Source organism: Pseudophryne corroboree, chromosome 6 (assembly GCF_028390025.1).
Source record: "Pseudophryne corroboree isolate aPseCor3 chromosome 6, aPseCor3.hap2, whole genome shotgun sequence".
NCBI lineage: Eukaryota > Metazoa > Chordata > Amphibia > Anura > Myobatrachidae > Pseudophryne > Pseudophryne corroboree.
This window is the reverse complement of record NC_086449.1, coordinates 797,735,983-797,760,365: the sequence shown is the minus strand read 5'-3', so window position 1 is coordinate 797,760,365 and position 24,383 is coordinate 797,735,983. Positions and strand designations below refer to the sequence as shown.

Here is a 24,383-nt window from a genome sequence, read left to right as displayed (position 1 = left end):
TGTACAAAGCGTATCGTTACTGAGCGATGGATTTAACGAAGAATCCATTCGCAGAGCAGATCGCAAGGAGATTGTCAGGAAGAAGGCGTTTGTGGGTGTCAACTCTCCGTTTTCTGGGAGTGCTTGGAAAAACGCAGGCGTGTCCTAGTGTTTGCAGGGCAGGTGTATGACGTCAATTCCGGCCCCGGACAGGCTGAATTGATCGCAGCGGCTGATTAAGTTCAGACCTACTCAGACACTGCACAAACTGTTTTTGCAGAGCTCGGCTGCACAGGCATTCACAGACTTGCAAAGCGAAAATACACTCCCCTGTGAGCGGTGACTATGCTTTTGCACGGCTGCTAAAAACAGATAGCGAGCGATCAACTCGGAGTGACCCCCTTTGTTAAAACCCTTGATATAGGTAAGTGCCACACAAGCCATAATCCAGTCAATATAGTATATAATATAGGACAGGACTGGTCTCCTGTGCAGGCTGGAGGCAGCCATTTGGAGGGGAGGGGTGGTATTCATGTGACCGGCGGTCTGCTGACCGACAGTCACATGACCTCCTCCACCATCCCGCCGGCTCAGAATCCCGATGGTCGGCATGCCGACCAACAGGGACTATTTCCACTCGTGGGTGTCCACGACACCCATAGAGTGGGAATAGAACCCGTGGCGACCGCAGGTCGCCACCGAGCCCGCAAGGGGCTTGCTGCACTCGCCCCTCCCCGCCGGGATCCCGGCGTCTGTAAGCTGACCGGCGGTCAGGAGACCGCCGGTCAGCCATACTACACCCGGAGGGGAGACCCCACAACGTGCAAGGTGCACCCAAAATAGATGCAGCTTGCATGTTGTTGGGTCTCCCCTCAAAATGGTGCCACCTTTGTGTAACCCCCCTCCCCACCTCCACCATCCCTGCTGCTGGCATCTCATTTCAGCCGATATATTTTGGAAATTTTCACACAAAAGATGGCCGCCAACAGAAGGTGCATGTGTGTAGGTGTGGGGGAAGGGGGATGCCCTGCACATAAGCCCTCAGGCTGTTAATATGCCTCAGCCTGATCCCCATTATTCTCTGTAAGCCGTTACTATTTTTTGATGTTTTTGTTTTGGAGGAAGAATAATTAATTACTGTATGAATGGAACAATCACCATTTAAAAGGTGCAGATTTCCACTGAGCTGGCCAACTGCCAGGGTGCATCCTCAGCTGTTGTTCCTGCAGCCAAACATCCTCTCCCAGCTAGGAGGACATTGTGTATTGCGGAATAATAGAAAGGACAATAATATTATTATTATTATTATTATTGTAGTATTAAGATAAGCAGAAGTGAAATCTTTCACACTTTCCCTTTTATAAAATAAGGCCGACATGTCAGGCCAATGTCGCGCTGTGAGACAGAAGTTGCGTCGCTGGAACGGATACATTATTCAACGCTCTGAAGGACCGTCCACCATGGGGTCTGTACATAGAGAGGGCAGGGGCACAGCAGCAGTGGAGAGAGGGTGGGATGGTGTGCTGCACAGATACACCTATTAATGGCACAGACTAGATACACAGATGAGGTGTGCAATTCCCCATGATGCAATGGGGCGTTTTGCCACACCCACTGTGTTCCTAATATCATGTCAGCGGGAGGTTAATCCTTTTCACCAGAGAGACCCAAACTACGGGACCCATTTGTTAACTAGTTTTAGCTTTAAAACTCGTTGCATGTGATAAATGTTGCTCCAGTCAATCAGCTCCTAACTGTCACTTGTTTGAGAAATGACAGGAGCTGATTGGCTGGAGCACCACTATTAGCCTGTATCTGCTCCAGCCACATACCTGAATCAGACTGATCTTACAAGCAGTTGATTCCACCATCTATCTACTCAGGGGGAGATGTATCAAACCACCATCTATGTCACTCAGGGGAAGATGTATCGAACCATTGAGAGAGATAAAGTGGAGACGAGGCACATATAAAAAACAGCTTCTAACTGTCATTCTATAGACTGTGCTAGGTATAGAAAGCTAGAAGTTGATTAGTTGCTATGGGCAACATCTCTTTCTCCCCCCCAAGGTTTGATACATCTCCCTTTCACACTCACTTTTCCACACTTTGCAATCAGGCTTTTGCCCCAACATTCCACGGAGACCGCACTCGCAAAAGTGATGAATCACCTGCTTACAGCGTCTCAGGGACACTTCCCCGTACCCGACCTAATCACCCTCCTCTTCTGCCCACTTCTTTAGTCCAGTGGGTTCATAACACAGTTCCTTCCTGTTTATGGTACTTCCCATCATCTGCTCCATCATGCAGCCTGTATTGCAGACACATCTTGTGATCCGCAGCTGAGTGCACAAATCTACGGGCGATTCAGACTCATGTGCATCTCGGAAACATCTCCGCTTGTGGCTGAATGGCCGTAACTGGGTGATAGTTACGGTCTGAGGGCGTGGTGTCCACAAGTAGGCAGACCTGCGAGTTGTGCGTAAGGAAAACCCATCTCGTCAGACAGGCGTAGGGCTGGTGCAAGTGTGTGCTGATGAGGACTACGGCCATTTCCACAAGCAGGTGTGTGACAGATGTGTGCAACAAATAGCTGTATGCGTGCAGTGTCGGTGCAATGGTGACCGGCTTGCGTGCAAACTCTGCATCAAAACCTCCTTATCACTACCTCTGGGACATTCTGCCCATCTTACCCTATCAAACGCTCTCTCCTATAGTTATGTCACCTTCATTTAGAAAATATTTTCAGAAACGACCTTTTCTTTCCAAAGATGATCTCCTCCTCGTCTCCTGTTTAGACTACAGCAACCTCCTCCTCCTAACTAACCTTGCCGCTACATCAACCCCTCTAACTGTAACGGCGACACTGATCTTCCTCTCTCACCACTTTGCTTCAATCGTACCACTCTGCAAATCACACCGGCTCCGCATAGTGTCCATAATAAGGGGTCTATTCATGAAGCAGTGAAGAGTGGAGAAAAGGACCAGTGGAGTGGCAACCAATCAGCTTTGAAGGAAACCTTTATCAAGTACATTCAATAAAACGTAAGGGAGTTGCTGATTGGTTGCCATGGACAACGTCTCCACTGGTCTGGTTTCTCCACTCTTTTCACAGCTTCATGAATAGATCCCTAACACTCTACCTTGCAAGCTCAATACCATCACTGCTTCCTAAATAACTCACAGGGTTTCTCTGCACATTAATTACCAGAGGTTCATTTTTATGCTGACTTTTCCTCACAGATCCCGGGCTGCGAGGAACAGTACACCTTGTAGTAATTAACGCGGTGTATTGGCCGTTAGCAGGGCCGTCTTAACAGTAGTGTAGGCCCCTGGGCACAGTAATGCACTGGGCCCCCTACCCATCCTCCAGCGGTAGGGGCTATCAGCCGCAGCATTGATGCCCCGTGGGCGGTAGCGGGTGTTCTATCTGCCACTCAGTATGTAGGACCTGGAGCAGTAATTTCTGCTAATTACTCCTTTAGTGCACAGATGGTGTAAAGGTCCATACACACGGAGAGATTTTGACTATGAGAGATTTTGAATTGAGCGATTTCCCTTGAACTGGCAGCAGGAGATTTTGACTAACTTTACCAGCGATTTTGGCTATGAGCGATTTTGGCTCATTCAAGCAAGGAGATGCTTTTTCTTTCCCTGCGACATAGCCAAAATTGACTTGCCTGCACAGTCTATTTTTTAGCAGCGATAGCGATCTGTCGGGGACGCACATCGCTATCGCTGGCTGTTTACACATGGAGAGATATGCACTAACTTTCTGAGCGATTTTGACTATATAGTCAAAATCGCTCAGTTATATCGCTCCGTGTGTATGCACCTTAAGATGGGGTGGGAGGGAGAACACTAAACTGTAGAAGAGGCATTGAGATGAATAAAGGGGCCCTTTTACATAACTTCCAGGGTGGTAAGGGGTGTGAAATACGCAGGGGAGGGGTGGATAGTGGAGTGGACTTAATATTCATCATTTTCGGTGGGAGGGCAGCTTGCTTGACTGCAGATATCTCCAGTTCCTGGAAATAGATTTCTTAGCTTTGAATGCGATAAACTAGAGAGTCCCACCTTTCAAGAAATTCTGGGAACTTGGGGATCAGAGATCAGGAGCCAGAGCAATCCACCGGCAAAAGTATACTGCATACCAGATGTGTGGAGCTGGAGCAGGGACCAGTTGCTTGAAGGCTTTTATCTCTGGTTCTGGGCATAGTAGAGACAAGCTATCAATGTCCACTGAAAGGGGGGGAAGTCCCATATTTTGGAGAATATCCTCAAAAAAACTCTAATGCCCCTTTTCACATCGCACAAATAACCCGGTATCGACACGGCATATTGCCGTGTCGAACCGGGTCAGTGTGCGATGTGAAAGGTCCTTTCACGATTTAGCGGGTCGCCTGACCCGGTAATTCAACCCGGTAAAAGAGAAGGGTTTTACCCGGGTTGATTACCGGGTCAGGTGCGGTGTGAATGGGAGCCGTGTTGATGCGACACGGTTCCCATTCACAGCATAGGGAGAGACGGTGCAGGAGATGAGCTCATCTCCCGGCGCCGCCTCCACCCCCGCCCCTGTTGCTCCCTCCGCTGCTATGGCAACCGACCCGGTATATTGCCAGGTCGGAAAGCCAGCAGCGGAGCGCAAATGCCGGATCCCACCCGGTAAGTACAAGTATGTCTTACCGGGTAGGATCCAGCATTTGCGGTCTGAATGTAGTATTAGTCAGACAGAACCAGAGATATCTGGCTGGGAAGAGCAATTAACAGTCTTGGGTGGGGACCACTGCTTCGAAGTCAGATATCTCCGGTTCCCCTGTGGCGATTTTCAAAAATCTGGTACCCCTGGAAAGAGGGGAACCTCAGCTATCAGCCTAGGGCCCTTAGACTCCTGGGGCCCTTGGGCAAGAGCCCATACGAAAAGACGGCCCTGGCCGTTAGTTGAATTGGTCAGCGACAACAAATAAGCCTGTCCTTTAATTTAATCTGTCCCTATGTGCAGTAGACAAGTCCACCTTATTTCAGAGCCATAACGGGATGCTAACCGTAATGCGACATATACATATATTTAGTGGTATCCGGACTCCAGGTCGACAACAAAAAGGTCGACACACCTTAGGGCGACATGGACAAAAGGTTGACATGAGTTTTTCACAATTTTTCTTTTTTGGAACTTTTTCATACTTAACGATCCATGTGGACGGTAATCTGTGCCGAGCGAAGCGATGGCACCATGCCCGAAGCATGGCGAGCGAAGCGAGCCATGCGAGGGGACGCGGTGCACTAATTGGGGTTCCCGGTCACTCTACGAAGAAAACGACACAAAAAAACACACACAAAAAAACTCATGTTGACCTTTTGTCCATGTCGATCTTGTTCCTGTCGACCCTTTGTCCATGTCGACCTTAGGTGTGTCGACCAATTGGTGTTGACCTAAGGTGTGTCGACCTTTTTGTTGTCGACCTGGAGTCCCAGACCCATATTTAGTACCCTTTACAGATATTATATTTGACCACAGGTACACACTATTGTATAGTTCTAGATGTGAATGAAGGGTGGAAATAGTGGTCAACCTAGAGACCGGATACCGCTGCGGAGAGAAGTAGAAGACATGAAACACTTGTGCTTCTACTTGTGCAATACAAGAGCTCCTTTTAGGTAAGGAAACACGTGCGCCACAAGTTCTCCTCCGTGTACGGGGCTGGCAGCTAGAAAACTTATTCTGTGGTGTTTAAGGAAAACAAATAACTCGTCCTTCCACAAATACACTTGAAATTCCTGTCAGGTTCTATGCAAAGGATCTCTGGCTGTATCACGAATCGGGTCCTGTCACCTTTTTCTGCATTAATCTGTCAGTAACATACAGCAATGGGGAAACTTGGTCTTCGTGGCTGTTTCTAACCACGATTTATATTTCACTATTCAGTGCAACTATTTTTTTTTATCCTTAAATAAAATGACATATTTACCCCTCAAATATTCTGTATCACCCAGACTCTCGCTCATGGCTGATAAGACGATGCGCTGTCTGTATAATAATCGCGCTGTCCAGCAGTAATGCCCAGTATTATATATGCAGCAGCCATAGAAGAAATGAGCCCCAGTACACGAGACTAGGATTATTATAGCTCTTGCTGGTGCACTCGCAGTCTAGTGACCCGGCCCTAGCCCAGATTCACTCACCACAGGCAAAAGCAGACAAGAGCGTGGACAGTAAGTACTGGGGTGTTTTTAACCCTTTCGCCACTGAGAATTTTCTCACCCATTGTGCAGAGCCAATACTGTCACTTTCTGCGCTGGTCACATCCCAACATCAATATCAGTGTTTTTTTATTATACAGTACACACACAGATTGTATATAGTTTTGTTTTCTTGGTTTTTTTTTCTCACGGAAAATACGCTTAATCCGCATACACAAGTGCGAAAGAACTACCGTGTGCATACATCTTGTGATTCCGATGCGCGTTCCCGCTGTGCTGGTATCGCAATAAAAAACAGATTGTGCAGGCAGGTCAATTTTGACTAGAAAACGTACAATCTAGTACATAGTATAGTTAAAAATCGCACCGTGTATAGTCAATATCGGTGGTTATGGGCTTCAGGGAATTCAAGGGAAAATCGCATAGTGCAAATCGGCCACATAGGCAGAATCGCACCGTGTGTAGGCCCCTTATTTTACTACCTCACACAGCGACTAGGATCTACCTAACACATTAACACAAAAAAAAGGGAACAAAAAGCAAAACTTAATAATAATTATAATAATAATAATATTATCATTATATACAAGTGGTGGGATGTAGTTATGTGACCCCCGGTCCCATCACGTCCCCTCTTAATGCTGACTAGCAGGGACTATTCTCACTCGTGGGTTTCCACGACACCCATTCTGTGGGAATAGAACATGTGGCGAGCACACACCCAACCCATATAAACACCACAAATAAATAATTGGTGGTACTTTTTTTGATAGTAATCCAAATGTCCTTAACAGCAAAAATCTGGATTCTACACACAGGTTTTCATAGTAAAAATCTGCCCTTTGAAATTATAATGCTTTTGTGTAGTGTTTGTGGTCATCATCAAACAATAATAACTAAGAGGGCACATCGTTTGAAAGTGGGGACTCCTCGCTTACAAATGAGGGTGTACCCACGTCTGTGCTTGGGCCAGTGTAGGGGAGATCGGGCACACTTAGGGGGACATTTACTAAGCAGTGATAAGAGCGGAGAAGTGAGCCAGTGGAGAAGTTGACCCATCAACCAATCAGCAGCTCTGTATCATTTTATAGTATGCAAATAAGAGATGTTTCTTCAGTGCTGATTGGTTGGCATGGGCAACTTCTCCACTGGCTCACTTCTCCGCTCTTATCACTGCTTAGTAAATGTCCCCATGGAAAGAAGAGACCCCCTATTATACTGTAAATGTGTGTGCTCTGAATTAATGGAAACCAGGACAGGGGAGACCTCCATCCATCCCTGCAGCATAGGAGGACGCTGTCTGGTGATCACTGTAACGGGATAAGGTCATTAGGTCGACCACTATTGGTCGACATGCATTAGGTTGACACGGTCACTAGGTCGACATCAGTTTTTCCTTCCCCCCCCCCCCCCCCCCCCCCCCATTTTTTGAACATTTTCATACTTTACGATCCACTACGGTTGGGAATAGTAACCTGTGCCGAGCGCACCGGTAACGGAGCGAGGCACCTTCCCCCGAAGCATGGCGAGTGAAGCGGTGCACTACTGGGGTTCCCCGTCACTTTACGAAGAAAACTGCACCAAAAAAAAAAAAAAAAGTAAATAAACTAAAACAAACTCATGTTGACCTAATGACCCATACCCACTGTAACGTCCATGGTGAATCCAAACCATCAAACGTGGGTGCCCTAAGCTTTGTAGGTGGGAAGAGGGGAAGCTTAAGGTCCCCACCCCAACATTGCAATAATATATTTCCATAAGAAGTTAAGCACTGTTGCTGTTCAACACCCTCTTCCCTTTTCCCCCACCGATTCTGATTACTGGTTGGTAGGAGGTAAGTATGTTTTTGATTATAGAACTTTGCTGATAACGGAAAATTGGACTCATCTTTCGTAGCTTTGATGTAGCTTGTCCACAGCAAGACCGCGACCCTATCCAACTACGCCACCCTTTACAGCTCTGAGAGTCGGGACAACCGAGACGTATGCATTCGGATTAAAGGCGTTAGAGCAAAATGGGAGAGCCGCCCCATTTACACAGACTGAGGTATCACCTAATAGTCACAACACACTTATAATAATGCCTTAAGTCATTGCTGTATCTGAACAACATGATCACAGGTTCTGTTACCCCGTGTGAGTATGTCATGTTCCCTGTGTGCCCGGGACACCAAGGAGCAAACATTCGCTGTACAGCGCTGCCCTGCTATATAAAGGATAATAGTAATAACTATGAAGCATTTCGGCCACACTACCCCATCCCCAGGCCACATATTTGCCCTATTACTCAGCGTAGATTGTTGCAATGACCTGTGATGTGTGATACCGCTCTGGGACACAATTCTGCACAGTACCAGCCAGCTGTGCACACAGCTAATACTGCAAGTACTCCGTGGAGATAATGGAAAGCAAACATAGCGGATAAGTGCGATATGGCCCAGTACAGACTGGTTACACACCGCACTGTGCCTCCACATTAACCCTAAAGGGGAAAACACAGACAACAGCCCTACAGTATATGAGCTATGTATGAATGAGAACTCTAACATATTTAAGATAAAGCTTTTTATATCTATATGTATATATGAAAAACGTAGGGGGCTCACACATTAGTTCCAGCAATAGGAAAATGTAGTACTTTATTTAGTTAAGGAAATGGACAGTCAAAAAACGCAACAATGCAGCAGTGCCAACAGCGGTGAGTACAGTGCCCGAATTAGCTACTTGGCGTCAGCGCAATAGCGTCATGATGTCATCACTCATTAAAAACCCCAAAATATACGGCCAGCAGTTTGTTTTAAAAGCAGCTTTAGCCACCAGAACAGACCAATAACATTGTATTTCTAGCATAAAAATATTGCTTCCTCAATAGCGCACAAGGCTGACCACAATACATTAATAAAGCGGCAGCAGAATGAATTGTTTCAGCAAGGTTTAGAAACATAGGGGGTCATTCAGACCTGATCACTCGCTAGTGTTTTTTGCAGCGCTGCGATCAGGTCAGAACTGCGCATGAGTATGCACCGCAATGCGCAGGTGCGTCGCACGGGTACAAGGCAGATCATTGCTGTGCGATGGGTTTTACGAAGAATCCATTCGCACAGCGAATCGCAAGGAGATTGACAGTAAGAGGGAGTTTGTGGGTGGCATCTCACTGTTTTCAGGGAGTGGTTGGAAAAACACAGGCGTGTCCATGTGTTTGCAGGGCGGGTGTCTCACGTCAATTCCGGGCCCGGACAGGTTGAAGTTATCGCAGCGGCTGAGTAGGTTCTGGGCAACTCAGAAACTGCACAAAATTTATTTTTTTTCGCTCGGCTCCACATGCGATCGCACACTTGCACAGCTAAAATACACTCCCCCGTGGGCGGAGACTAGGGAGGCCAATCCCGGCCAGTTTTTTCAATCCTGGGATTCCTGGGATCCTGGGATTGAACTGTACTTTAATCTACAGCCCCATTTCAAATTCAGAAAAGAAATTAAAAAAGAACATACTCACTACAGTAAGTAAAAAGGCAGCAGCAGCACAGTGACCGCACTGCAGCAGAGCCGTTCACCACACACCATTCACAGTTCACCAGCTTTGTATTGATGGTGGGTGGACTCACTGGCAGGCAGGCTGAAGCGCAGACGCGGCGGGCACGGCTGGAGCTGCGCAGCGTGACCTTGCTGATGTCACGCTGCGCAAAGCAAGGCAGCCGGGGTTGGGCCAAATAACAGTAATGCGCATGCGCACCTTAATCCCGTGAATCCCGGGATTCAAATCCCGTTATTTTTGGCCTCAAATCCCAGGATCCCGCCGATCCCAGGATTGGCCTCCCTAGCGGCGACTATACAAACGCAGGACTGCAAAAACCAGCTAGCAAGCGATCAGGTCTGTATGACCCCTATAGGCAACTAAATGCATTAATATCACGTATGACATAAGATAAAAATAAAACCCAGATTGAATCTGTTGAATTCACTATCTACCACCTGGCAAATTCCAATCACAGAATAAGTCATCCTTATTTTTAGTCTAAGCAGGGCCGGTTCTGGGGCTTCTGGCGCCCCGGGCGGCATTAGGGGGCGTGGCTTCATTCAGGGGGCGTGGTCAGTTACGCCCCCTGTACTGTTGTAGGATGTGCGGTGCGCGATGATGTCATCGCGCACCGCACAGGTCCTCTCCACGAAGGTAAACTAGACGCTAAGCGTCTAGTTCCCTTCGTGGAGAGGACCTCTGCGGTGCGCGATGACGTCAACGCGCACCGCACATCATTACAGTGAAGGTCCTCTCTAGGAAGGGAAATTAGATGCATAGCGTCTAGTTTCCCTTCGCAGCGGGGGGCACCACAGCAGCAGCGGATCTTGCCATGGTGCGGCGCCCTCCGGATGGCGGCGCCCCGGGCAAAAGTACTGCTTGCCCGTGGCAAGATCCGCTACTGAGTCTAAGATTAAAATTTAGCAGGTGGAAGATAGTGAATTTAGTAAATTCTATGTGGGTTTTATTTTTATCTTATATAGGGGTCTATTTACTAAGCCTTGGACGGCCAATCAGCTCCTAACTGTCACTTTTCAAACACAGCCTGTTACATGACAGTTAGGAGCTGATTGGCTGATACTTTATCTCTCTCCAAGGCTCGGTAAATATGTGATATTAATATATTTGGCCACAGAAATGTGAGCCTGACTGGGGAGAGCACACAAGGTGAGGGTGGCGCGGAACTAGGATCTGAAGGGCACTACAAAGTGGCATCACGTGCACTAAGGGCACTGCAAAGACGCACAGTGTGTAAAATCTCTCCTTAACAGAACATATGGTGTGCCCTGACAATTTAAGTATCCTGATCTGTGCGCTACAAGCTGAAAATCTCTGCATTACACAATGGAGAAACCAGATTGGATATGGAATTTACATGCAGCACTCGGCACCATGCAGTGAGAAACTTCAACAATAGTTTCCAGATCAACCAAAGTCACCCACACACTCAAAAGAGGAAGAATACACTCACACAATAAATCCCAGCACGCCACAGATAAGGAAGAAAGGAAAAATCACTGTTTTGTTCTGGTTCCTCTAAGCTGCTACTGATGTCACATGCATGAACCAGATAAACAAAAAATTGGGAAAGTGGTCTATAAAAAGGGGAACTTGTACATTATCTACAGGAGTACCAAGATACGCAAACCATAGCAGAAACACAAGTGTACTTTTCCCCCTCCGTGCTGCCAAATTATTTCAGAAAATAACATTAACTGGTACTAAGCAAGTCCTTGTTTGCACCACGTAAAAAATAAAAATAAATAATAGATTTCTAAGAGCGGGGTCAGTGCTGGAAACTGAAGGAGTAGGGCAGATGTATTAAGCCTAGAGACGGCATAAGGAAGTGATAAACCAGTGATATGTGCAAGGTGATAAACGCACCAGCCAATCAGCTCAAATATGCAAATTAACAGTTAGGAGCCGATTGGCTGGTGCGTCTATCACCTTGCACTTATCACTTCCTTATGCCGTCTCCTAGCTTAATATATCTGCCCCACAGGCGGCTGGCCCAGCCTTACAGCATAGTTAGGGTTAGTGGTAATGGGATACGGTCATTAGGTCGACAGCACTTAGGTCGACATGCGTTTTTCAAATTTTTAAACATTGTTTGAACTTTTTCATACTTTAGATCCACGTGGACTGCAATTGGGAACGGTAACCAGTGCAGAGCGCAGCAGTGCGAGGGGACACGGTGCATTAATGGGGTACCCCGTCACTTTACAAAGAAAACGACACAAAAAAAAAAGGTAAGAAAAACCTCATGTCGACCTAGTACATGTCGACTTAATGACTGTGGACCTAATGACCCATACCCGTGGTAATGCTCACTGCACATCCGGCCACATGGACACTTTATAAGTGGTTAATACCACAAACCTTCATTCTGGTTAGAATTCTAGAAGTCCGTTGTTGTCATCCCTGGCACTAGCACCACAATGCGGAGATCAGGGATGTCTATAGGAGCATGGTCAGGATGGGATCCGGTCTCTAGGTCGACAGTAACTAGGTCAACAATGTTTAGGTCGACCACTATTGGTCGACAATAACTGGGTCAACATGGTGTCAAGGTCGACAGGGTCTCTAGGTCGACATGTTCTAGGTCGACAGGTCAACATGAGTTTTCCACTTTTTTTTTCCTTTCATTTTTTTTTTACTATTTCATACTTTACGATCCGCGTGGACTACAATTGGGAACGGTGCCGAGCGCAGCGAGCCACGCGAGCGGACACGGTGCACTAAGTGGGGTTCCCTGTCACTGTACTGAGAAAACAACACCCAAAAAACATTAAAAACGCATGTCGACCTTTTCACCTGTCGACCTAGGATTACTGTCGACCAATATGAACTACACAGGTCAGGCACTCTCCTACTAGAAACACTATTACTTTTGTAAATATATTTATATTGTCATGGTGACTTTTTGGCTTGTAATGTTGAATGGCTCAAAGAGAAAAAAGTTGACATTAGTTATATACGACCATAGAATCATTTTTTCCTGGGGTCTGACGTTCCATCTAATTCAGCAGGTCTCCCCGTGCCTGTGCCGTCCCAGTGATGCCCTCTCCTCACCCGCCATGACGGGCTGTTACATAGAAGGAGTATGAGAGCATCACAGGCCGCGGAGACTGTGAGGAACCTTTCGGACCATGTGAAATGCCCAGTTAATATTATAACCTATGGAACGCCATTTAGACAGAAAACTTTATCCTTTAATGAAATCTAGGGAGGGCATTGAGGCCCAGATTTATCAAGCCGTGGAGAGTGATAAATTGCACGGTGATAAAATACCAGACAACCAGCTCCTAGCTGCCATGTTACAGGCTGTGTTTGAAAAATGACAGCTAGGAGCTGATTGGCTGGTACTTTATAACCGTGCAATTTATCACTCTCCAAGGCTTGATAAATCTGGGCCTCATCAGTTACCAATGACCTATGCTCTTGATCTTGCATACCTCTATGAGGTGCGAGGAAAAATAAGTGACAGTGCTGGACGTGAAGCGGCTTCGCCCGACCGAATACATGCGATTATGATACACTGTTGCACCCATCAATGGGGGGGGGGGGGGGGGGAATAACCCTCATGGACAAGTACTTTTTATTATTACTGATGCTCCATAAATATTCAGCAAAACATGTCACTGTATGCACAGACTGTCATTTCTCTGTAGATCTGCAGACAGGAGCGGGAGCGCAGATCAATGGCTTACAATGAAAACGTGCCCAGGGACTAAATATCACCTGTCATATCCTTGACTATACCTAGCAAATATTTTCTAAAAAATATTTCTCAAAGACAATTGGAAAACTTTTATTTATGAAAAAAATATCTGCAAAACAAATAATAAAATGCAACAGATGGAGTAGACTTTAATGTACTTGCTGAACGGCACACAGCAACAGCTAATACCGTACACACGTCAACGGAAAATCGTTAACGATCGCCTATCCAAACAGCACTAGATCAGCGAGGAGCTGCTTAATTGCTGTAATAAAGAATACTCCATCTGTACACGTTGTTGGAGCAGAAAGGTTTCATTGGGTGGAATTTAGCAGCACAAATTACCTAAAATAAATAATACATGGTTTTCCTTGTACAATCAGATGCTTCCACAATGGGGGCAAAAATCATACTGAAAATGTAAAACTAAAGCAGTACATAATCTCGGAACTTAACCCCGGCGACTCCGCAATCAATCATTTTTCTTCCCAACAGGAGAATGAGAATCAATAGCAGTTTTATGAGTTCTCCAGAACAATCATTTCACTATCGCCTCAGATGAAACAATACCCGAATCAATAGGCGTCACGCAGAACCCAGGCAGACGGTAAACCCTATGCAGCGGGACCCTGAAAAGAATCTGAATTTATCTCAATATCGCATATAATGATGCATTTAGTCTAACGGGCTGGAGAAGGTCAAGTGGAACTAATGGTTGAAATTAAAAGTGAATGCAGTATCAATGGCAGCTATCCCAGTATTTCATGCAGATGCTATGCTGATTTATGTCCAAAAGCTGTCGTGCCGTTCAATGTTGTTACATTTATTACACAGATTTAGAACCATGTAAAAAAGAAAAGAAAAAAAAAAAAAGAAGTAAAAAAGAAGAAGAAAAAAAAAAAAAAAAAAAGAAGAAGAAGAAAAAGCTGGAAGTGATTCCCGTACTTTAGATGTCGCAATGCACTCTGAAAGTTCACTGCCCGTCACACCGATCAGTTGTTATTGTAAATGTAAATAATCTATAGACTTCGTTCTCTTGGCAGACCAAGGTTAATCGGGAACTTGCATTACTTGGTGATATAGTCATCAGCCTGTGCTGAGCAATGGAAATGTAGAACGGAGAGCAGGTTGGATGAGGAAGGTATTGCCCAGTGACCGTGTAACTGATCTGTGCATTAAATGATGTCAGATTTATATCCCTCTGTGCAACAGACAAAGACCCTCCTGCATGTCTGATGTTTGATCAGCTTGAGCCACAGCACCCTTCTGTCACTGCGTAATAATATATGCAGGCCAGCGTTATTAGGAGATGGCCACAGCCAGGAACCTTAGTGTTGTGGTGACCACTGTGTGACATGGATAATGCAGATTACTGTACCTTTCCTGGACACAAGGGTCTGGGTGGGGCTGGACTCCAGGTTTATAAACCTGCAGTTTGAGAACACTCCCCAAACACACAAGACTGGGGGATGGAGCAGACTATTGATCACAATAATCAGGAATATGAAACCATTATACAATAATAATAATAATACATTATTATTATTATTATTATTATGATGTGTATATTACAGATGACCGCAAACAACGATCTGATCCCAATAGTAATCAGGGGGGATAGGGTGGGTCCCTGGCAATCCACATAAAAAGTGACCGATTGATCCCTCGCACTCTCTGGGATTCTTGTCCCTTTGTACAAAAAATCTGAAGTCTATTTAATTTAAAAGAAAATAATTCTGCTAATTGCTCACTTAACGCAATTCAAATATACAATTACAGCACCCCAGCTAGGTGCACCCCCACAACCAAACCCTGTCTGCTCCCCCTGCCAAATATATGCATAAACTGTCAGAATAGACCACCCCCTACCCAATTCAAGAAATAAATAACTAAGTCTGTAAAACCTAACTACAGTATAGTGAGTCTTCCCTGCTAGACATGGTGCTGCCAACAGAGCAGATCTGCCAGCACCACAGGTCACCCCACTCACACTAGTCTGTCTGCTTCCTGTTACATTCCCCTCACACCTGTCAGCCACCACTCAGGAGAGTTCTCCAGCGCCAACCACCACCCAGGAGGAGACCCCCTGTGCCAGGCACTCACCCAACTAGAACTCCACCAGTGCCAGGCACTCACCCAGCCAGCACCAGGCACTCACCCAGCCAGAGCCCCAACGGTGCCAAGCACTCACTCAGCCATAACTCCCCCAGTGCCAGACACTCACCCAGCCAGCGCCTCTCAGCGCCAGGAACTCACCCAGCCGGCGCCAGGCACTCACCCAGCCGGCGCCAGGCACTCACCCAGCACAGTGCCAGGCACTCACCCAGCACAGTGCCAGGACCTCACCCAGCACAGTGCCAGGCACTCACCCAGCACAGTGCCAGGCACTCACCCAGCTGTAACTCCCCCAGTGCCAGACACTCACCCAGCGGCTCTCAGTGCCAGGCACTCACCCAGCCAGTACCCCAACGGTGCCAGGCACTCACCCAGCCAGAGCCCCAACGGTGCCAGCCACTCACCCAGCCAGAGCCCTAACAGTGCCAGCCACTCACCCAGAGCCCCAACGATGCCAGCCACTCACCCAGCCATAACTCCCCCAGTGCCAGACACTCACCCAGCCAGCGCCTCTCAGCGCCAGGCACTCACCCAGCACAGTGCCAGGCACTCACCCAGCACAGTGCCAGGCACTCACCCAGCACAGTGCCAGGCACTCACCCAGCACAGTGCCAGGCACTCACCCAGCTATAACTCCCCCAGTGCCAGGCACTCACCCAGCGGCTCTCAGTGCCAGGCACTCACCCAGCCAGTACCCCAACAGTGCCAGGCACTCATCCAGAGCCCCAACGGTGCCAGCCACTCACCCAGCCAGAGCCCCAACGGTGCCAGCCACTCACCCAGCCAGAGCCCCAACGGTGCCAGCCACTCACCCAGCCAGAGCCCCAACGGTGCCAGCCACTCACCCAGAGCCCCAACGATGCCAGCCAGAGCCCCAACAGTGCCAGTCACTTACCCAGACAGAGCCCCAACAGTGCCAGTCACTCACCCAGCCAGAGCCCCAACAGTGCCAGTCACTCACCCAGTCAGAGCCTTAACAGTGCCAGCCACTCACCCAGAGCCCCAACGATGCCAGCCACTCACCCAGCCAGAGCCCCAACGATGCCAGCCACTCACCCAGCCAGAGCCCCAACGATGCCAGCCACTCACCCAGCCAGAGCCCCAACGATGCCAGCCACTCACCCAGCCAGAGCCCCAACAGTGCCAACCACTCACCCAGCCAGAGCCCCAACGATGCCAGCCACTCACCCAGCCAGCGCCCCAACAGTGCCAGCCACTCACCCAGCGCCCCAACAGTGCCAGCCACTCACCCAGCCAGAGCACCAACGATGCCAGCCACTCACCCAGCCAGAGCACCAACGATGCCAGCCACTCACCCAGCCAGCGCCCCAACAGTGCCAGCCACTCACCCAGCGCCCCAACAGTGCCAGCCACTCACCCAGCCAGAGCCCCAACGATGCCAGCCACTCACCCAGCCAGAGCCCCAACAGTGCCAGTCACTCACCTAGCCAGCGCCCCAACAGTGCCAGTCACTCACCCAGCCAGAGCCCCAACGGTGCCAGCCACTCACCCAGCCAGAGCCCCAACGGTGCCAGCCACTCACCCAGCCAGAGCCCCAACGGTGCCAGCCACTCACCCAGCCAGAGCCCCAACGGTGCCAGCCACTCACCCAGCCAGAGCCCCAACTGTGCCAGCCACTCACCCAGCCAGAGCCCCAACGGTGCCAGCCACTCACCCAGCCAGAGCCCCAACGGTGCCAGCCACTCACCCAGCCAGAGCCCCAACGATGCAAGCCACTCGCCCAGCCAGAGCCCCAACAGTGCCAACCACTCACCCAGCCAGAGCCCCAACGATGCCAGCCACTCAGCCAGAGCCCCAACAGTGCCAGTCACTCACCCAGCCAGAGCCCCAACGGTGCCAGCCACTCACCCAGCCAGAGCCCTAACAGTGCCAGATCCCCACCAAGCTAGAGACACCCAGTTCCAGGCACTCACACAGGCAGGGCTACCCCGGTGCCAGGGACTTACCCAGGCCGCTGATCTCCTGGCGGATATTGAGGCGGTTCCTCTCGTCCACTATGGCTGAGATCATCTGCTGGAGGGAGCGGTCCAGACCCCCGTTCTCCTCCTCTCTCTTTCCAGCCCGGCTGTGACTCGTCTTCACCGCGGCCATCCCTCCGGGGCTGCTCTCATCGCACTGATGCCGCCTCCTCCTCCCCGGGAGAGGTCCGGTCCCTGTCTGTGTGACACCCCACCACACAGCCCCAGTCAGGCGACACTTCCGCCTCCCATAGCGGATCGGCAGGGAGCTTCCTGCAACACGCCGCCACCCAACCAATCAGCGGCCAGCTCGGCTCAGCCGAAGGCGGGGCAGACTGCAGAGTGCCAATCAGCACCCGGGCATATGCTGACGGGGCGTGGACAGCCAAGCGCAGCAGCCAATTAGGCGGCGCTTGTGGTTTAAAGGGCTACTGAGGCGGAGCTTATGGAGGTCAGGTGCCTGTGCTGAGTGGAGGATGAGCCATGTGTGCTGCAGACAACAAGTCGGCTTCAAGGTGGCCCGAGCTGTGTGTGTGTGATCTGAATTCATCATCACTGTGTCTGGGTGTGGTCCCCTTATCTGTCTCATATCTGCTGTTATATCTCCCAGAGCCACCATCACAGGGACCAGCAGCAAATCACCACAGGCTAACTCAGTATATAAATCAGATCTATCACTTCCACCATCAGACACTGTGAGCATCAGACAATTATGATGAGTGGTATGTACAATATGTGCTCCAATGTACAGTAATAATGTAAATAATGAAGTGCTGTGAGATATGTGTGTGGTATATAAATATCTATTAATAAACAACAAAATGTCAGTTATATATTGATATATAAAGACATGGATATTATCAGATAAGAGGCATACACTGACAGCTTCATATATTCATGAGCTTTGCAAAAATAACTATTAATAATTTAGGATAAACAGACCACAGCCAGGCAGTGACATGCGGTGAGGTAAATGGCTGAGGAGGCACCTGCAAGTAACAGAGCCAGATTTACACACAATTTGCGGGATGTAATGATGTCCAAGATCGCCGAAGATGCGGGAGAAAAGAGACCAGCAAGCACAGTTCCAACCCGGGTCAGTCCCCTATTCGCTGCTGCGCTGTCCCGGATTATTCCATCTACACTGCATACGGGCTGTAACACATTACCCGGTTTTCCCCGGATGGCAAAAAGCTGGACAAACTTTGTCCGGCTTTTTGCCATCCGGCAGAGTCTTTCACACACACAACGGCTTTGAGCCACATGTAACGCTGTGCGCAGCAGCAGACACAGCTTGGAAAAAAAAAACGTTTTGTGTGAAAGCTCCCCTTCACACAACTGGTCCACTGCCTACAAAGACGGCACGGCCCCGGCACGGCAGCTGGACCTTCCAGTGGATATTTCCGGCTGCAACCCAGCAGCTGGACCGGGCCATGTGAAAGGACACATTGCGCTGCATGTGTCTCTGCAGCACGGCAGCGGTAAAAAGCCGGGCGGGATTTTGCCGGGCGGCGGGAGCCGGCGTGTGTGTTTCAGCCCTACGGGTGCAATAGCGCCGGCAGTCTCAGCAGCAGCAAAAGACCCTGTAGAGACTCTGACTCCGCCCCCTCACTTCACTGGCCACGCCCCCAGATCAGTGTCTGCGCTGTAGGAACCAGGAAGCAGCGTCCCTGTGGATCTCCCCATGCTGTAAACAGGATCTGGGTCGGATGTTTACACTGCCCTTTAACCTGTGTCCTTCTCGGGATCAACCCTGCAAGCTAGCCAGGTTGGATTCCTGGGTCACTGGACTTGGATTAACCCTTTTCCATTGAGCCACGCCCCGAGTTATCACGGCAGTACCCCGGGTTTTAGTAGCAGTGGCAAAGGTCTATAAGTGAGAGTTATGCGTACAGGTGATTGCTTGACAAGCGCCATGTTATCTAATGATCTCTTTTGCAGTGCAACTTTTTGCATGTTTTACAAATAGCGGATGGATCTTGGACTTTGTTTGAGGGGCATGAATTAAAATATAAGTATGGTGGAGTTATGTTTTGTGCAGTAGTGCCATATCCAGGATAGGGTGGAATGATGGGGCTTTTTTGGAGGTACTATGGGGGTCATTCCGAGTTGGTCGGTCGTTATTTTTTTGTCGCAACAGTGCGAATAGTCGCTAATGCGCATGCGCAATGTCCGCAGTGCGACTGCGCCAAGTAAATTTGCTATGCAGTTAGGAATTTTACTCACGGCATTACAAGGTTTTTTCTTCGTTCTGGTGATCGTAATGTGATTGACAGGAAGTGGGTGTTTCTGGGCGGAAACTGGCCGTTTTATGGGAGTGTGCGAAAAAACGCTACCGTTTCTGGGAAAAACGCGGGAGTGGCTGGAGAAACGGAGGAGTGTCTGGGCGAACGCTGGGTGTGTTTGTGACGTCAAACCAGGAACGACAAGCACTGAACTGATCGCAGTGGCAGAGTAAGTCTCGAGCTACTCAAAAACTGCTAAGAAGTGTCTATTCGCAATTCTGCTAATCTTTCGTTCGCAATTTTAATATGCTAAGATTCACTCCCAGTAGGCGGCGGCTTAGCGTGTGCAAAGCTGCTAAAAGCAGCTTGCGAGCGAACAACTCGGAATGACCCCCTATGTTTTATATCATGTACACGTGCAGTATTATCCTTATTATCAGCTCCTAAGACGTTAGAAAAAAGTTCCCTGGCTTTTGTTATCCGTGATTCCTTTCACAATAGTTTTCTCCAATTTAGAGATAATTAGACAATCTGACCTATTTACAGATTAATTAGGCCATGTAACAGGAACACGTAATCTCTGCTGCCAGAGTAAAGTACTTCCCATCCACACGTGAAGCCTGGATCACACAGCTAACATCCTAATGCTGAATATCCCCGTGTGCTTCATCAGATGTAAAGTCCCAATATTCAGACTTGTTTTGCTGTTACCCGGAGATGCTGCGTTAGTATCTTTATGCCATCTAGGTATTTTCAGATGTGTAAGCCAGGTACTCACTGGCGCTTTAACAGTGCTGGCTCATGAGATCGATACCAACCAATCAGCTTTTCTAGAATGTATTTAATAAATGCTACCTCGATGCTGATTGGTTGCTACAGTATGGGCAACTTCTCCACTCTTTTCATTACGTGAATCATCAACCCCCCCCCCCCATATTTCAAACGCAAATAAGTCACAATGCAGTTGTCAGCTCGCACCTTTATTCCCAACAGAGGTCACGCGATTGACAATGACTTTGCATTGAGTAGAGCAGGCAGGTTTGTAAAACTGCAACTCTCTAATTCAAGTAACATTGTAAGTGGGTATGGGGTCACTGGAAACAATGGGTTCCATTTTCAGATCTGCTTTCCTGCTCTCTATTGGCGTTAAAAAAAAACGTTAGTACAATACACTGTGTCACTGTGGTTATAAGCATGGCCCTGTTCTAAGGTGGATGCACAGGGGGGTATAGCGAATGCACCATGAAGCCAAGAGAAGGGTTTTTACTGCATGCAACAAAACGAGTGAAGGTCTTGGAAGGTGAAATGGACGTGGAAGGAGTCCCTCTGCTCACCTGCGTGCTCTGGAAGAAAAGACCGTATATGTTGCGCACCTCCCATCATGCGTACTGAGCTCACAGTGAATGAGAAAGAGGTCTAAAGGACAAGTAGCCACAATGTATGAAAGGCTGTAGATAACAGGAAGACCGAATGAAATGCATTGTTTAATCTCACAATTTAATTCTACAGCAGCTTAAAAATAAAGGCGAGAGAGAGCGGGCACGGGTTGGGTACAGGATACCAGCAGTGAGAATGCCGGTGTGGCATCCCAACTGCCAAAATCCTGACCGGTGTGGAGAACTGAGCCAAACCTAACTCTGCCCCCACAGCTTAACCCCCTCCCCCACAGCTAGGGTTGCCACCTCATGCATCATCGATTCCTGGAGATCGACCCTCCCAATCCCCCCCCCCCCCCCCCCCCCCCCCCCGGCGGCACCAAGCAGTGTTCATGTAAATAAAATGATGTGCCATATTTATCAAATATTTTACGTACAATCTAAATGAAACAGCTTATCTATATAAATAGGAATATAATAGTCACCACTTGGATAAATTACAGGCATTTGGCGCCTTAAAACTAGATTGTGTGAAAGAGGGAAGAACCATGGAAGTGGAAGTATTGCACACAACCTAATCACTATCACGCTTCAACAGGTGAAACAAATGTCTAACCTCTATTTGTTTCATGCATGCTCATTATAATAAGAATTTACTTACCGATAATTCTATTTCTCGGAGTCCGTAGTGGATGCTGGGGTTCCTGAAAGGACCATGGGGAATAGCGGCTCCGCAGGAGACAGGGCACAAAAAGTAAAGCTATAGGATCAGGTGGTGTGCACTGGCTCCTCCCCCTATGACCCTCCTCCAAGCCTCAGTTAGGTACTGTGCCCGGACGAGCGTACACAATAAGGAAGGATTTATGAATCCCGGGTAAGACTCATACCAGCCACACCAATCACACTGTACAACCTGTGATCTGAACCCAGTTAACAGTATGATAACAGCGGAGCCTCTGAAAGGATGGCTCACAACAATAATAACCCGATTTTTGTAACTATGTACAAGTAATGCAGATAATCCGCACTTGGGATGGGCGCCCAGCATCCACTACCTACGGACTCCGAGAAATAGAATTATCGGTAAGTAAATTCTTATTTTCTCTATCGTCCTAGTGGATGCTGGGGTTCCTGAAAGGACCATGGGGATTATACCAAAGCTCCCAAACGGGCGGGAGAGTGCGGATGACTCTGCAGCACCGAATGAGAGAACTCCAGGTCCTCCTTAGCCAGGGTATCAAATTTGTAGGATTTTACAAACGTGTTTGCACCTGACTAAATAGCCGCTCGGCAAAGTTGTAAAGCCGAGACCCCTCGGGCAGCCGCCCAAGATGAGCCCACCTTCCTTGTGGAATGGGCATTTACATATTTTGGCTGTGGCAGGCCTGCCACAGAATGTGCAAGCTGAATTGTATTACACATCCAACTAGCAAAAGTCTGCTTAAAAGCAAGAGCACCCAGTTTGTTGGGTGCATACAGGATAACAGCAAGTCAGTTTTCCTGACTCCAGCCGTCCTGGAACCTATATTTTCAGGGCCCTGACCACATCTAGCAACTTGGAGTCCTCCAAGTCCCTAGTAGGCGCAAGACACCCCAATAAGCTGGTTCAGGTGAAACACTGACATCACCTTAGGGAGAGAACTGGGGACGAGTCCGCAGCTCTGCCCTGTCCGAATGGACAAACAGATATGGGCTTTTTTGAGAAAAAAAAACCACCAATTTGACACTCGCCTGGTCCAGGCCAGGTCCAAGAGCATGTTCACTTTTCATGTGAGATGCTTCAAATCCACAGATTTGACTGGTTTTAAACCAATGTGTTTTGAGGAATCCCAGAACTACGTTGAGATCCCACAGTGCCACTGGAGGCACAAAAGGGGGTTGTATATGCAATACTCCCTTGACAAACTTCTGGACTTCAGGAACTGAAGCCAATTCTTTCTGGAAGAAAAATCGACAGGGCCGAAATTTGAACCTTAATGGACCCCAATTTGAGGCCCATAGACACTCCTGTTTGCAAGAAATGCAGGAATCGACCGAGTTGAAATTTCTTCGTGGGGCCTTCCTGGCCTCACACCACGCAACATATTTTCGCCACATGTGGTGATAATGTTGTGCGGTCACCTCCTTTCTGGCTTTGACCAGGGTAGGAATGACCTCTTCCTGAATGCCTTTTCCCTTAGGATCCGGCGTTCCACCGCCATGCCGTCAAACGCAGCTGCGGTAAGTCTTGGAACAGACATGGTACTTGCTGAAACAAGTCCCTTCTTAGCGGCAGAGGCCATAAGTCCTCTGTGAGCATCTCTTGAAGTTCCGGGTACCAAGTCCTTCTTGGCCAATCCGGAGCCATGAGTATAGTTCTTACTCCTCTACGTCTTATAATTCTCAGTACCTTAGGTATGAAAAGCAGAGGATGGAACACATACACCGACTGGTACACCCACGGTGTTACCAGAACGTCCACAGCTATTGCCTGAGGGTCTCTTAACCTGGCGCAATACCTGTCCCGTTTTTTGTTCAGACGGGACGCCATCATGTCCACCTTTGGTAATTCCCAACGGTTTACAATTATGTGGAAAACTTCCCCATGAAGTTCCCACTCTGCCGGGTGGAGGTCGTGCCTACTGAGGAAGTCTGCTTCCCAGTTTCCATTCCCGGAATGAAACACTGCTGACAGTGCTATCACATGATTTTCCGCCCAGCGAAAAGTCCTTGCAGTTTTTGCCACTGCCCTCCTGCTTCTTGTGCCGCCCTGTCTATTTACGTGGGCGACTGCCGTGATGTTTTATCCCACTGGATCAATACCGGCTGACCTTGAAGCAGAGGTCTTGCTAAGCTTAGAGCATTATAATTTTACCCTTAGCTATATTTATGTGGAGAAAAATCTCCAGACTTGATCACACTCCCTGGAAATTTTTTCCTTGTGTGACTGCTCCCCAGCCTCTCGGGCTGGCCTCCGTGGTCACCAACATCCAAAACTGAATGCCGAATCTGCGGCCCTCTAGAAGATGAGCACTCTGTAACCACCACAGGAGAGACACCCTTGTCCTTGGATATAGGGTTATCCGCTGATGCATCTGAAGATGCGATCCGGACCATTTGTCCAGCAGATCCCACTGAAAAGTTCTTGCATGAAATCTGCCGACTGGAATTGCTTCGAAGGAAGTCACCATTTTTTTTTTTTTTTTTACCATGGCCCTTGTGCAATGATGCACTGATTTTAGGAGGTTCCTGACTAGCTCGGATAACTCCCTGGCTTTCTCTTCCGGGAGAA

At 48.4% G+C, this 24,383-nt stretch overlaps 2 protein-coding genes across 3 annotated transcripts in view; one reads left to right on the top strand and one right to left on the bottom strand.

Annotated features, from left to right (window-relative positions):
• Positions 1-17,851, bottom strand: part of KIAA0930 (KIAA0930 ortholog) — a 77,485-nt gene extending 59,634 nt beyond the window's left edge. Inside the window, exon 1 of one of the 2 annotated variants that reach the window (XM_063928893.1) lies at positions 17,500-17,851. In XM_063928893.1, coding sequence (XP_063784963.1) covers positions 17,500-17,644 — 145 coding nt within the window. In that variant the 5' untranslated portion in view covers positions 17,645-17,851. The remainder of the gene's footprint in view (positions 1-17,499) is intronic. The other variant, XM_063928894.1, reaches the window with a different exon arrangement.
• Positions 17,852-17,999: 148 nt separating this feature from the next.
• UPK3A (uroplakin 3A) overlaps positions 18,000-24,383 on the top strand; it is a 112,870-nt gene continuing 106,486 nt past the window's right edge. Inside the window, exon 1 of the mRNA XM_063928896.1 lies at positions 18,000-18,233. Within this exon, the coding sequence (XP_063784966.1) occupies positions 18,224-18,233 (10 nt within the window). The 5' untranslated portion in view covers positions 18,000-18,223. The remainder of the gene's footprint in view (positions 18,234-24,383) is intronic.